The sequence below is a fragment of the Oncorhynchus kisutch genome, unplaced genomic scaffold, assembly GCF_002021735.2.
Source record: "Oncorhynchus kisutch isolate 150728-3 unplaced genomic scaffold, Okis_V2 Okis04b-Okis11a_hom, whole genome shotgun sequence".
NCBI lineage: Eukaryota > Metazoa > Chordata > Actinopteri > Salmoniformes > Salmonidae > Oncorhynchus > Oncorhynchus kisutch.
In genome coordinates this window covers 8,082,817-8,096,971 of record NW_022261981.1, presented here as the reverse complement: position 1 = coordinate 8,096,971, position 14,155 = coordinate 8,082,817, and the positions used below count along the sequence as shown (strand labels likewise).

General features: G+C 47.5%; 1 protein-coding gene across 3 annotated transcripts in view; it reads right to left on the bottom strand.

Moving 5' to 3' along the window:
- LOC109885680 (transcription factor COE3) overlaps positions 1 to 8,133 on the bottom strand; it is an 88,393-nt gene extending 80,260 nt beyond the window's left edge. For 2 of the 3 annotated variants that reach the window (XM_031813138.1, XM_031813136.1), the window contains exon 1: positions 8,016 to 8,133. In XM_031813138.1, coding sequence (XP_031668998.1) covers positions 8,016 to 8,076 — 61 coding nt within the window. In that variant the 5' untranslated portion in view covers positions 8,077 to 8,133. The remainder of the gene's footprint in view (positions 1 to 8,015) is intronic. The other variant, XM_031813137.1, reaches the window with a different exon arrangement.
- Positions 8,134 to 14,155: the final 6,022 nt, after the last annotated feature.

The following is a 14,155-nucleotide window of genomic DNA, read 5'->3' as shown; positions in this document are numbered from 1 at the left end:
CCAACATACAGGGATACCAGGCTAGGTAGGCTGTTCTGAAGACAAGTTCACCCAACATACAGGAATAGCAGGCTAGGTAGGCTGTTCTGAAGACAATTTCACCCAACATACAGGAATAACAGGCTAGGTAGGCTGTTCTGAAGACAAGTTCACCCAACATACAGGAATAGCAAGCTAGGTAGGCTGTTCTGAAGACAATTTCACCCAACATACAGGAATACCAGGCTAGGTAGGCTGTTCTGAAGACAAGTTCACCCAACATACAGGAATACCAGGCTAGGTAGGCTGTTCTGAAGACAAGATCACCCAACATACAGGAATACCAGGCTAGGTAGGCTGTTCTGAAGACAAGATCACCCAACATACAGGAATACCAGGCTAGGTAGGCTGTTCTGAAGACAAGATCACCCAACATACAGGAATACCAGGCTAGGTAGGCTGTTCTGAAGACAAGTTCACCCAACATACAGGAATACCAGGCTAGGTAGGCTGTTCTGGAGCCAAGTTCACCCAACATACAGGATACCAGGCTAAGTAGGCTGTTCTGAAGACAAGTCCACCCAACATACAGGAATACCAGGCTAGGTAGGCTGTTCTGGAGCCAAGTTCACCCAACATACAGGAATACCAGGCTAGGTAGGCTGTTCTGAAGACAAGTTCACCCAACATACAGGAATACCAGGCTCGGTAGGCTGTTCTGAAGACAAGTTCACCCAACATACAGGAATACCAGGCTAGGTAGGCTGTTCTGAAGACAAGTTCACCCAACATACAGGAATACCAGGCTAGGTAGGCTGTTCTGGAGCCAAGTTCACCCAACATACAGGAATACCAGGCTAAGTAGGCTGTTCTGGAGCCAAGTTCACCCAACATACAGGAATACCAGGCTCGGTACAATTTATTCTAATTAGTCGGATTGTTTTTTTAATTTTGTAAATATTATTTAAAAATCATAAAGGACCTACATTTAGTATATAATATAATAAACAATATTCATCAAATGTTTTCCTCTACATTTTTATGTCAGTTGTGGGATAATGTATTGTATTGTTCACTAGCTAACGACTAGCTAACGACTAGCTAACATCTAGCTAACATCTAGGTAACGACTATCTAATGACTAACTAACGACTAGCTAACGACTACCTAACGACTAGCTAACGACTAGCTAACGACTAACTAACGACTAGCTAACGACTAACTAACGACTAGCTAACGTCTAGCTAATGACTAGCTAACAACTACCTAACGACTAGCTAACGTCTAGCTAACGACTAACACATCACTTCCTCCCTGCTTGCCAGCTCTCTTCTGATTTTTCTCATAATGCCAAGTCTTCTGGAAGCGGTTCGGCGCCTGCATGTGTCTTATCTCAACATCACTTGTCACACTCCAACGAATCTCTGGCTTTTTTGTGCTTCAAGTGGACAGTCAACAAGGAGCCAAGAGAGGCAGAGAGAGAGCGGAGAGAAATATTTGGTACAGACTACCCACTACCCACAACCTACCAGGCCTCCCGGCTCACCTCCCCACGTCCCCCTGTGTCTGGTGTTGACTACCCACAACCTACCAGGCCTCCCGGCTCACCTCCCCACCTCCCCACGTCCCCCTGTGTCTGGTGCTGACTACCCACAACCTACCAGGTCTCCTGGCTCACATCCCCACGTCTCCCTGTGTCTGGTGCTGACTACCCACAACCTACCAGGCCTCCCGGCTCACCTCCCCACCTCCCTGTGTTTACTGAACAGAGGCGTTGGGTTCGTACTTCTCTCTCTGCGTTCAGCTCCTGCCTCTCACCTCCCCACCTCTCTGTGTTTACTGAACAGAGGCGTTGGGTTCGTACTTCTCTCTGCGTTCAGCTCCTGCCTCTCACCTCCCCACCTCCCCCTGTGTTTACTGAACAGAGGCGTTGGGTTCGTACTTCTCTCTGCGTTCAGCTCCTGCCTCTCACCTCCCCACCTCCCCCTGTGTTTACTGAACAGAGGCGTTGGGTTCGTACTTCTCTCTCTGCGTTCAGCTCCTGCCTCTCACCTCCCCACCTCTCTGTGTTTACTGAACAGAGGCGTTGGGTTCGTACTTCTCTCTGCGTTCAGCTCCTGCCTCTCAGTGTGAAGCTCTAATCAGCACTCCTCTCTCCAAGGCAACATGGCACCGTGTTAGCGTACATCCCAAACGGCACTATGTAGCGCCCTACTTTTGACTAGGGCCTATGGGGTAGTAGTGTCCTTCATATGAAAATAGGGTGTCATTTTGGTACACAGACTCAGTCACCTTCCTCCTCATCCCTCCAGTATTGAGACACACCAACAGGTCTCATCTTGCCTGCTGTGCTGTACGTACTGAGGACTTCCTTTGTTCTGCCTGCTAAAAATGTCTTGTAATTGTGCCGGTGGTCTCCAGATGGCAGGTTGATACTGCTGCTGATGGGATTATACCTGTTTTACCTCTCCTAGGGCCATCTGCTCCTCTTTACTGGCTAAAGCCTTGCAGCCTGGATCCGTTTGTCTTTATTGCATCAGCCTAACAGTGTTACAGCCACTTGGCATGCAAATCAGATCCACGCTGCAGGGCCTCGAGGAGAGAGCCGGGGTCGCTGGGTACGACACACACACACACACACACACACACACGGTAGAGCGTAGACACAGACGAGGGTCGCTGAGACGCTCTTTTACACACCCCTTACTGACGACTACAGGCTCTTTTATGAACTGAGGAACACGTGGAGGTGAGAGTGTAAGGGGGGGGGGGGGGGGGATTACTATACCATCAACTGGAATACATTATATTCAGCTGGTGTTTGAAACGTAGATAATAGGTTGTATTAGGGAGACAGAATTGCAGATAAACAGAGTTAATAGGTATTCCTGTACAGACTTTGTAGCCAATCTACAGCATAGTTAACATGGACTATACATTAGGTCTGTCTGTCTGTCTGTCTGTGTCTGTCTGGTCTGGTCTGTCAGGTCTGTCTGTCTGTCTGTCTGTCTGTGTCTGTCTGTCTGGTCTGTCTGTCTGTCTGTGTCTGTCTGTCTGTCTGTCTGTCTGTCTGTCTGTCTGTCTGTCTGTCTGTCTGTCTGTCTGTCTGTCTGTCTGTCTGTCTGTCTGTCTGTCTGTCTGTCTGGTCTGGTCTGGTCTGGTCTGGTCTGTCTGTCTGTCTGTCTGTCTGGTCTGTCTGTCTGTCTGTCTGTCTGTCTGTCTGTCTGTCTGTCTGTCTGTCTGTCTGTCTGTCGGTCTCTCTAAAATGGGTAGACAATAAAATATCAGTGATATGAGATGTGACTGTGATATGAGACTGCGTTTCAAATGTTAGATACAGTATGTTTTATCATTAAATATACCATTCTACCCAGCCACGTCTGCCCTCTAACACAATCCACACACACTTCATAGATCTGTGTGGTCTTCACTCAATAACGGGAAGGTGGTGGAGATATACTCCAGATTAGGAGATGGGATCATCTGAACACCACCAGTACAAATCTAGATTCATAAGGACAGGAGCTCTGCTGCACATTGGGCCTTTTGATGAGATGACTCAGTGGTTGTTGGGTGGGTTGATCTAGTTGTTGGGTTGGGTGAGTAGGCTGTGCAGATGCCAGTTCCCCTGTCCCGCAGGACCCCCTCAGACAGGGGGAGACCCGCGGTAGAGTGTGGGGGGGCTCAACCTCTTTAATTGCTCCCCTAATTAAAGCTGGTTGCTAAGCAAAACACGCCTTCTATCCCGTGGATACGGAGAGAGAGAGAGGGAGACAAACAATACGTCACAGGCCGTAACGACTTCACAGCTTAGGGCTAACCATCAATTATTAGATTGTCTTTCTCTGCCCGTTTTGTCATTAGTAAAGAACCCCCCCCCCCCAAAAAAACCCCAGTCATTTCCTTCCCCTGCAGAGATCTGGGGGGGTTGATATAGTGCATTTCATTGATATAACTCCTTAGCTTTGCCTGTTGCATTATTAAAACACTTGTGTTATGATAGCGTGATGATAATCACTGCCTAATTAAGACAACAACACCCTCGTGCTATTAAAGGTTTGGGTAATATCATACTATACATACCAGCCACTTGTACTTGCCAGTGATAACTAGCTAATACGCCTTTGACAAGGTCCCGTTTCCCAGAGTGTTTGAACTGAACCGAGTCCAACAGGAAGGTCAGAAGGTTGAACTCTGTCCTTCCTGCATTTATATTTCCCAGACTTTGTTGCTCCGAATTTATTTTTCTCTCTTTTTTTCCCCTTTCTCTCTGCAGAGCAGCCAATCAGTCAGTCTTCTGATGTGGAGTCAGCTGGTTTCCTCATTGATGAGAACGACACCACAGTAGTGCTTTTATAAGGATCTAGCTACAGATCCCAGTAACAATAACCTGACCCCACACTACAGATCCCAGTAACAATAACCTGACCCCACACTACAGATCCCAGTAACAATAACCTGACCCCACACTACAGATCCCAGTAACAATAACCTGACCCCACACTACAGATCCCAGTAACAATAACCTGACCTCACACTACAGATCCCAGTAACAATAACCTGACCCCACACTACAGATCCCAGTAACAATAACCTGACCTCACACTACAGATCCCAGTAACAATAACCTGACCCCACACTACAGATCCCAGTAACAATAACCTGACCTCACACTACAGATCCCAGTAACAATAACCTGACCCCACACTACAGATCCCAGTAACAATAACCTGACCCCACACTACAGATCCCAGTAACAATAACCTGACCCCACACTACAGATCCCAGTAACAATAACCTGACCCCACACTACAGATCCCAGTAACAATAACCTGACCTCACACTACAGATCCCAGTAACAATAACCTGACCCCACACTACAGATCCCAGTAACAATAACCTGACCCCACACTACAGATCCCAGTAACAATAACCTGACCCCACACTACAGATCCCAGTAACAATAACCTGACCCCACACTACAGATCCCAGTAACAATAACCTGACCCCACACTACAGATCCCAGTAACAATAACCTGACCCCACACTACAGATCCCAGTAACAATAACCTGACCCCACACTACAGATCCCAGTAACAATAACCTGACCCCACACTACAGATCCCAGTAACAATAACCTGACCCCCACACTACAGATCCCAGTAACAATAACCTGACCCCACACTACAGATCCCAGTAACAATAACCTGACCCCACACTACAGATCCCAGTAACAATAACCTGACCCCACACTACAGATCCCAGTAACAATAACCTGACCCCCACACTACAGATCCCAGTAACAATAACCTGACCCCACACTACAGATCCCAGTAACAATACCTGACCCCACACTACAGATCCCAGTAACAATAACCTGACCCCACACTACAGATCCCAGTAACAATAACCTGACCCCACACTACAGATCCCAGTAACAATAACCTGACCCCACACTACAGATCCCAGTAACAATAACCTGACCCCACGCTACAGAACCCAGTAACAACAACCTGACCTCACACTACAGAACCCAGTAACAACAACCTGACCTCACACTACAGAACCCAGTAACAACAACCTGACCTCACACTACAGAACCCAGTAACAACAACCTGATCTCACCACCCATCAATTACAGATTTGAAGTTTTTTTTTTTTTAAGCCATTGAGCAAGAGCCCTGTGTGAATAGAGATCACTACATATTTCACACAGAGCAATAATAAGTATAATTATAATATAATATATAATATATGATATATATAATATAATATATGACTTTATGATATTGACCAGTGAAATACAATGAGGTGATGGAGAATTAGAGAAGTACGTTGTGATGTCATAAAGGGACAGATGCGATCTGAAGGAACTAAACCAGAAGGCTCTTTATCTCAGCAGCTACCAGAGGAGCTAAAGATTTTACCTTTATTTAACCAAGCAAGTCAGTTAAGAACAAATTCTTATTTTCAATGACGGCCTAGGAACAGTGGGTTAACTGCCTGTTCAGGGGCAGAACGACAGATTTGTACCTTGTCGGCTCGGGGGTTTGAACATGCAACCTTCCGGTTCCTAGTCCAACGCTCTAACCACTAGGCTACCCTGCCGCCTCTACGCTCTAACCACTAGGCTACCCTGCCGCCTCTACACTCTAACCACTAGGCTACCCTGCCGCCTCTACACTCTAACCACTAGACTACCCTGCCACCTCTACACTCTAACCACTAGACTACCCTGCCGCCTCTACACTCTAACCACTAGACTACCCTGCCGCCTCTACACTCTAACCACTAGACTACCCTGCCGCCTCTACACTCTAACCACTAGACTACCCTGCCACCTCTACACTCTAACCACTAGGCTACCTGCCGCCTCTACACTCTAACCACTAGGACTACCCTGCCGCCTCTACACTCTAACCACTAGACTACCCTGCCGCCTCTACACTCTAACCACTAGACTACCCTGCCGCCTCTACACTCTAACCACTAGACTACCCTGCCGCCTCTACACTCTAACCACTAGACTACCCTGCCGCCTCTACACTCTAACCACTAGACTACCCTGCCGCCTCTACACTCTAACCACTAGACTACCCTGCCGCCTCTACACTCTAACCACTAGACTACCCTGCCGCCTCTACACTCTAACCACTAGACTACCCTGCCGCCTCTACACTCTAACCACTAGACTACCCTGCCGCCTCTACACTCTAACCACTAGACTACCCTGCCGCCTCTACACTCTAACCACTAGACTACCCTGCCGCCTCTACACTCTAACCACTAGACTACCCTGCCGCCTCTACACTCTAACCACTAGACTACCCTGCCGCCTCTACACTCTAACCACTAGACTACCCTGCCGCCTCTACACTCTAACCACTAGACTACCCTGCCGCCTCTACACTCTAACCACTAGACTACCCTGCCGCCTCTACACTCTAACCACTAGACTACCCTGCCGCCTCTACACTCTAACCACTAGACTACACCTGCCGCCTCTACACTCTAACCACTAGACTACCCTGCCGCCTCTACACTCTAACCACTAGACTACCCTGCCGCCTCTACACTCTAACCACTAGACTACCCTGCCGCCTCTACACTCTAACCACTAGACTACCCTGCCACCTCTACATTCTAACCACTAGACTACCCTGCCACCTCTACACTCTAACCACTAGACTACCCTGCCACCTCTACACTCTAACCACTAGACTACCCTGCCGCCTCTACACTCTAACCACTAGACTACCCTGCCGCCTCTACACTCTAACCACTAGACTACCCTGCCACCTCTACACTCTAACCACTAGACTACCCTGCCGCCTCTACACTCTAACCACTAGACTACCCTGCCGCCTCTACACTCTAACCACTAGACTACCCTGCCACCTCTACACTCTAACCACTAGACTACCCTGCCGCCTCTACACTCTAACCAGTAGACTACCCTGCCGCCTCTACACTCTAACCACTAGACTACCCTGCCGCCTCTACACTCTAACCACTAGACTACCCTGCCGCCTCTACACTCTAACCACTAGACTACCCTGCCGCCTCTACACTCTAACCACTAGACTACCCTGCCACCTCTACACTCTAACCACTAGACTACCCTGCCACCTCTACACTCTAACCACTAGACTACCCTGCCGCCTCTACACTCTAACCACTAGACTACCCTGCCGCCTCTACACTCTAACCACTAGACTACCCTGCCGCCCCAAGATGACAAGCTACATGAGGAAAGAGAGATGGAACTAAAGAACTAACCCCCGCGACCACATTGTAGAATGTGCTCGTAGGGAAACTAGAGGCTATTTCTAAATAAAAGTATTGTAGAATGTGCTCATAGGGAAACTAGAGAGCATTTCAAAATAAAAGTAATGTAGAATGTGCTCGTAGGGAAACTAGAGGGTATTTCAAAATAAAAGTCATGTAGAATGTGCTCGTAGGGAAACTAGAGAGCATTTCAAAATAAAAGTCATGTAGAATGTGCCTACCATGATAGAGATAAGGAGGGTCCGTACCTTCAGAAGGGTCTAGACGTCGAGCCCTTCTGCCGTGCTTGGAGTTGTTATGGACAAACATGTTGTCTGAGACCGCCAGGACGTGACCGTCCACGTTGACCGTTGTTGATACAACAACCTGCAACAGGAGTGAAAGGGGGAGCCAGTCATTAAAACAGTCTGTCTATGTATCTGTGTCAGGAGCCAGGTCATGTCGGCCCGTGCTGCCACACTGTTAACATGAAGTGCTTTGTGACACTGTAAACTAGTGACAACTGAGCTGCCACCAACTCGAAGGAGAAGAAACCCCTTGACTTTGCTGGAGTTTATTTTAAACACTTGGGTTTCCATTCCAAATGCCATCCAACACAACAGACTGTAGCTGCACTACCTGTCATGGGTTCATGACATCACTATGGGATGTTCAGTCTTTCTGTTGTAACACTATATGCTATACCAAACAAGGCAAATGGGAGGAAGGCCTGTCTCAGGTCTACAGTAATATACAGGGCTGTGTTCATGACACAGCCAATGGGAGGAAGGCCTATCTCAGGTCTACAGTAATATACAGGGCTGTGTTCATGACACAGCCAATGGGAGGAAGGCCTGTCTCAGGTCTACAGTAATATACAGGGCTGTGTTCATGACACAGCCAATGGGAGGAAGGCCTGTCTCAGGTCTACAGTAATATACAGGGCTGTGTTCATGACACAGCCAATGGGAGGAAGGCCTGTCTCAGGTCTACAGTAATATACAGGGCTGTGTTCATGACACAGCCAATGGGAGGAAGGCCTATCTCAGGTCTACAGTAATATACAGGGCTGTGTTCATGACACAGCCAATGGGAGGAAGGCCTGTCTCAGGTCTACAGTAATATACAGGGCTGTGTTCATGACACAGCCAATGGGAGGAAGGCCTGTCTCAGGTCTACAGTAATATACAGGGCTGTGTTCATGACACAGCCAATGGGAGGAAGGCCTGTCTCAGGTCTACAGTAATATACAGGGCTGTGTTCATGACACAGCCAATGGGAGGAAGGCCTGTCTCAGGTCTACAGTAATATACAGGGCTGTGTTCATGACACAGCCAATGGGAGGAAGGCCTGTCTCAGGTCTACAGTAATATACAGGGTTCTGTTCATGACACAGCCAATGGGAGGAAGGCCTGTCTCAGGTCTACAGTAATATACAGGGCTGTGTTCATGACACAGCCAATGGGAGGAAGGCCTGTCTCAGGTCTACAGTAATATACAGGGCTGTGTTCATGACACAGCCAATGGGAGGAAGGCCTGTCTCAGGTCTACAGTAATATACAGGGCTGTGTTCATGACACAGCCAATGGGAGGAAGGCCTTATTTATTTTTTCATGATGTAAGGAAATGTATGTAAACAGTCATGGACGACCTGACCTGACCTGACCTGACCCGACCTGACCTGACCTGACCTGACCTGACCTGACCTGACCTGACCTGACCCGACCTGACCCGACCTGACCTGACCTGACCTGACCCGACCTGACCTGACCTGACCCGACCCCAGTAAGACATGTTCATTATAGTTTTAAAACATATATATATTGAATGTGGGACTCATGAACTATATATATGAGTGCCACATTGAAATATAACATACTGGTACGTCTTCTCTTGTCTGTTTAACATGCTAATATTAGACTCTCCTCATTGTTCGTCTACAGTAAGATACACGAGTTGGACAGGGGATCACCCAGGGGCCTTAGAAGGATGACTCGGCCACTGTACTGTAGTCTAGTTGGACAGGGGATCACCCAGGGGCCTTAGAAAGATGACTCAGCCACTGTACTGTACTGTAGTCTAGTTGGACAGGGGATCACCCAGGGGCCTTAGAAAGATGACTCATCCACTGTACTGTACTGTAGTCTAGTAGGACAGGGGATCACCCAGGGGCCTTAGAAAGATGACTCAGCCACTGTACTGTACTGTAGTCTAGTTGGACAGGGGATCACCCAGGGGCCTTAGAAGGATGACTCGGCCACTGTACTGTACTGTAGTCTAGTTGGACAGGGGATCACCCAGGGGCCTTAGAAGGATGACTCATCCACTGTACTGTACTGTAGTCTAGTTGGACAGGGGATCACCCAGGGGCCTTAGAAGGATGACTCATCCACTGTACTGTACTGTAGTCTAGTAGGACAGGGGATCACCCAGGGGCCTTAGAAGGATGACTCGGCCACTGTACTGTACTGTAGTCTAGTTGGACAGGGGATCACCCAGGGGCCTTAGAAAGATGACTCATCCACTGTACTGTACTGTAGTCTAGTAGGACAGGGGATCACCCAGGGGCCTTAGAAAGATGACTCAGCCACTGTACTGTAGTCTAGTTGGACAGGGGATCACCCAGGGGCCTTATAAAGATGACTCAGCCACTGTACTGTAGTCTAGTTGGACAGGGGACCACCCAGGGGCCTTATAAAGATGACTCAGCCACTGTACTGTACTGTATTCTAGTTGGACAGGGATCACCCAGGGGCCTTAGAAGGATGACTCGGCCACTGTACTGTACTGTAGTCTAGTTGGACAGGGGATCACCCAGGGGCATTAGAAAGATGACTCATCCACTGTACTGTACTGTAGTCTAGTAGGACAGGGGATCACCCAGGGGCTTTAGAAAGATGACTCATCCACTGTACTGTACTGTAGTCTAGTAGGACAGGGGATCACCCAGGGGCCTTAGAAAGATGACTCAACCACTGTACTGTACTGTAGTCTAGTTGGATAGGGGATCACCCAGGGGCCTTATAAAGATGACTCAGCCACTGTACTGTAGTCTAGTTGGACAGGGGACCACCCAGGGGCCTTATAAAGATGACTCAACCACTGTACTGTACTGTATTCTAGTTGGACAGGGGATCACCCAGGGGCCTTATAAAGATGACTCAGTCACTGTACTGTAGTCTAGTTGGACAGGGGATCACCCAGGGGTCTTATTAAGATGACTCATCCACTGTACTGTGGTCTTCCTGGGTTTAATTTGACTTCCCCACCATTCAGTGATCCAGATAACTCTGCAGAGGGCTGAGAACGAACCACTCCGCACCTTCTGAACAATGAAGGGAAACACAATTCATGCGAAATACGAGGTCCTGAACTCCAGCCTCCATCGTTTCTGTTCCTAAGAAAACGGTTAAGGGAAAAGGCAGTTGCTTCTCTCCCTCCCCCCCCCCCCCCTCTCTCTCTCGTCTTCTCTCCCTCTCCTCTCTCTCTCGGGTCTCTCTCTCTCTCTTTCTCCCCCTAACTCCTCTCTCTCTCTCTCTCCTCTCTCCTCCTCGTCTCTCTCTCTCTCTCTCTCCTCATCCCTCTCTCTGTCTCTCTCTCCCTCTCTCTCTCCCTCTCTCCCCACCAGTCCCCCTGCTCTCTCTCTCTCCCCCTCTCCCTCTCCTCCTCTTCCCTCTCCTCTCTCTCTCTTCTCTCTCTCTCTCTCTCTCTCTCTCCCCCCTCCCCCCCCCCCTTCTCTCTCTCCTCTCTCTGTCCTCTTTAGTTTCCGTGGTGGGTACAACGTCCCTGTAGGTTTCATGGTATTAAAACAATACGACACACCAATCAGAGGAAGGAGTCTGTCTTCGCACCTTGAAGTAGCTAAACAAACCAGAGTCGTTATATAACCACTTCCCACCAGCGATTGACTGGCTTTCTCACATCATTAATGTCCTGGCTGTAGCTGAGTATTTACAGGATACGTGTTTATGTGCTTCCCTGAAGCAGAAACTGTCTATGAGTAAACAACTAGTTACATTAAAAGGAAGCCTCTTTATTTAAAACGAACACACATTATAGCTTTCTTTACAAATTTCTTTCTTGTTTTTCTAACTTCCTGTGTGTGGTCATCTACTCTCACAGTGGAATAAATAAAGACTATAATATAAAGTAACGCACATTAAAAACAGTATAGATATCTTTAAAAAGACTCTAAACTAACACACATTAAAAAATGTTATAGCTATCTTTTAAAAATAATCAACACTAAAGCATATTAAAAACATCGATATATTTGTCTGTTTTGTGCCTTCGTCATAGTGTGGAGGTTCTCTGGAAATGAAATAATCCGTGATGTAGTGTGTAGTTAGAAAGGACATAAACAGTTGAGAGGCCTCTTTTAACTCATAATAAACATTGCAGTTTAATATTTTCTCTCTCTTCCAAAGTAAGTGTGGATGTTGCCTCTCAAAAATAGGATTTAAAAAAAAGGCACATCTTGTTTTGCTTCAAACACGTCATTTACCCTTTGCTATGACAGGGATGGCTGTTTTGTCAAAACAACACATTGCATTTACAAGTGTGAACGCGTCGATACAAATATCTATATGTTTGTCATTTTGGAGTGGGTGTATGTATTACCTGCCCCTCATCTCTCTCCTCCTCTTCCTCTCTCCTCCTCTTCCTCTCTCTCCTCCTCCTCTCTCCCTCTCTTCCTCTCTCCCTCCTCTCCCCCTCTCCCTCCTCTTCCTCTCTCCCTCCTCTTCCTCTCTCCCTCCTCCTCCTCTCTCCCTCCTCCTACTCTCTCCCTCCTCTTCCTCTCTCCCTCCTCCTCCTCTCTCCCTCCTCCTCCTCTCTCCCTCCTCTCCTCTCTCCCTCCTCTCCCTCTCTCCCTCCTCTTCCTCTCTCCCTCCCCTCCTCTCTCCCTCCTCTTCCTCTCTCCCTCCTCCTCCTCTCTCCCTCCTCTTCCTCTCTCCCTCCTCTCCCTCTCTCCCTCCTCTTCCTCTCTCCCTCCTCTTCCTCTCTTCCTCTCTCCCTCCCTCCTCCTCTCTCCCTCCTCTTCCTCTCTCCCTCCTCTCCCTCTCTCCCTCCTCTTCCTCTCTCCCTCCTCCTCCTCTCTCCCTCCTCCTCCTCTCTCCCTCCTCCTCCTCTCTCCCTCCTCTCCCTCTCTCCCTCCTCCTCTCTCCTCCCCCTCTCCCTCTCCCTTCTCCTCCTCTCTCCTCCTCCTACTCTCTCCCTCCTCTTCCTCTCTCCCTCCTCCTCCTCTCTCCCTCCTCTTCCTCTCTCCCTCCTCCTCCTCTCTCCCTCCTCTTCCTCTCTCCCTCCTCTCCCTCTCTCCCTCCTCTTCCTCTCTCCCTCCTCTTCCTCTCTCCCTCCCTCCTCCTCTCTCCTCCTCTTCCTCTCTCCCTCCTCTCCCTCTCTCCCTCCTCTTCCTCTCTCCCTCCTCCTCCTCTCTCCCTCCTCCTCCTCTCTCCCTCCTCTTCCTCTCTCCCTCCTCCTCCGCTCTCCCTGTTGAATGAATGAATGAAAGCATTGTCCTCTTTTTGGGTTCCTTTTCCCTCCTCAAGTGGTTTTGCCGGGAGATGAGTTCTTCTAGGCTTTAGCTACGGTTCCTCTGTCGCTTTAAGGAGAACCTCATGGAAGCGGACTCTGTCCAGTTGTCTATCTGCCATTAACAGTCTGTCAGCCACCCGCCTTACTGCCCCCTGCCCTCTCTTCACCCTAACAGGCACCATTCACATTGATCTGTTGATATTCATATTGATCTGTTGATATTCATATTGATCTGTTGAATATTCACATTGATCTGTTGATATTCACATTGATCTGTTGATATTCATATTGATCTGTTGATATTCATATTGATTCTGTTGATATTCACATTGATCTGTTGATATTCACATTGATCTGTTGATATTCATATTGATATTCACATTGATCTGTTGATATTCATATTGATCTGTTGATATGCAAATTGATCTGTTGATATTCATATTGATATTCATATTGATCTGTTGATATTCGCATTGATCTGTTGATATTCATATTGATCTGTTGATATTCATATTGATCTGTTGATATTCATATTGATATTCAAATTGATCTGTTGATATTCACACTGATTTTCATATTGATCTGTTGATATTCATATTGATATTCATATTGATCTGTTGATATTCATATTGATCTGTTGATATTCATATTGATCTGTTGATATTCATATTGATCTGTTGATATTCATATTGATATTCACATTGATCTGTTGATATTCATATTGATCTGTTGATATTCACATTGATCTGTCGATATTCATATTGATCTTTTGATATTCATATTGATATTCACATTGATCTGTTGATATTCATATCGATATTCATATTGATATTCACATTGAACTGTTGATATTCATATCGATATTCATATTGATATT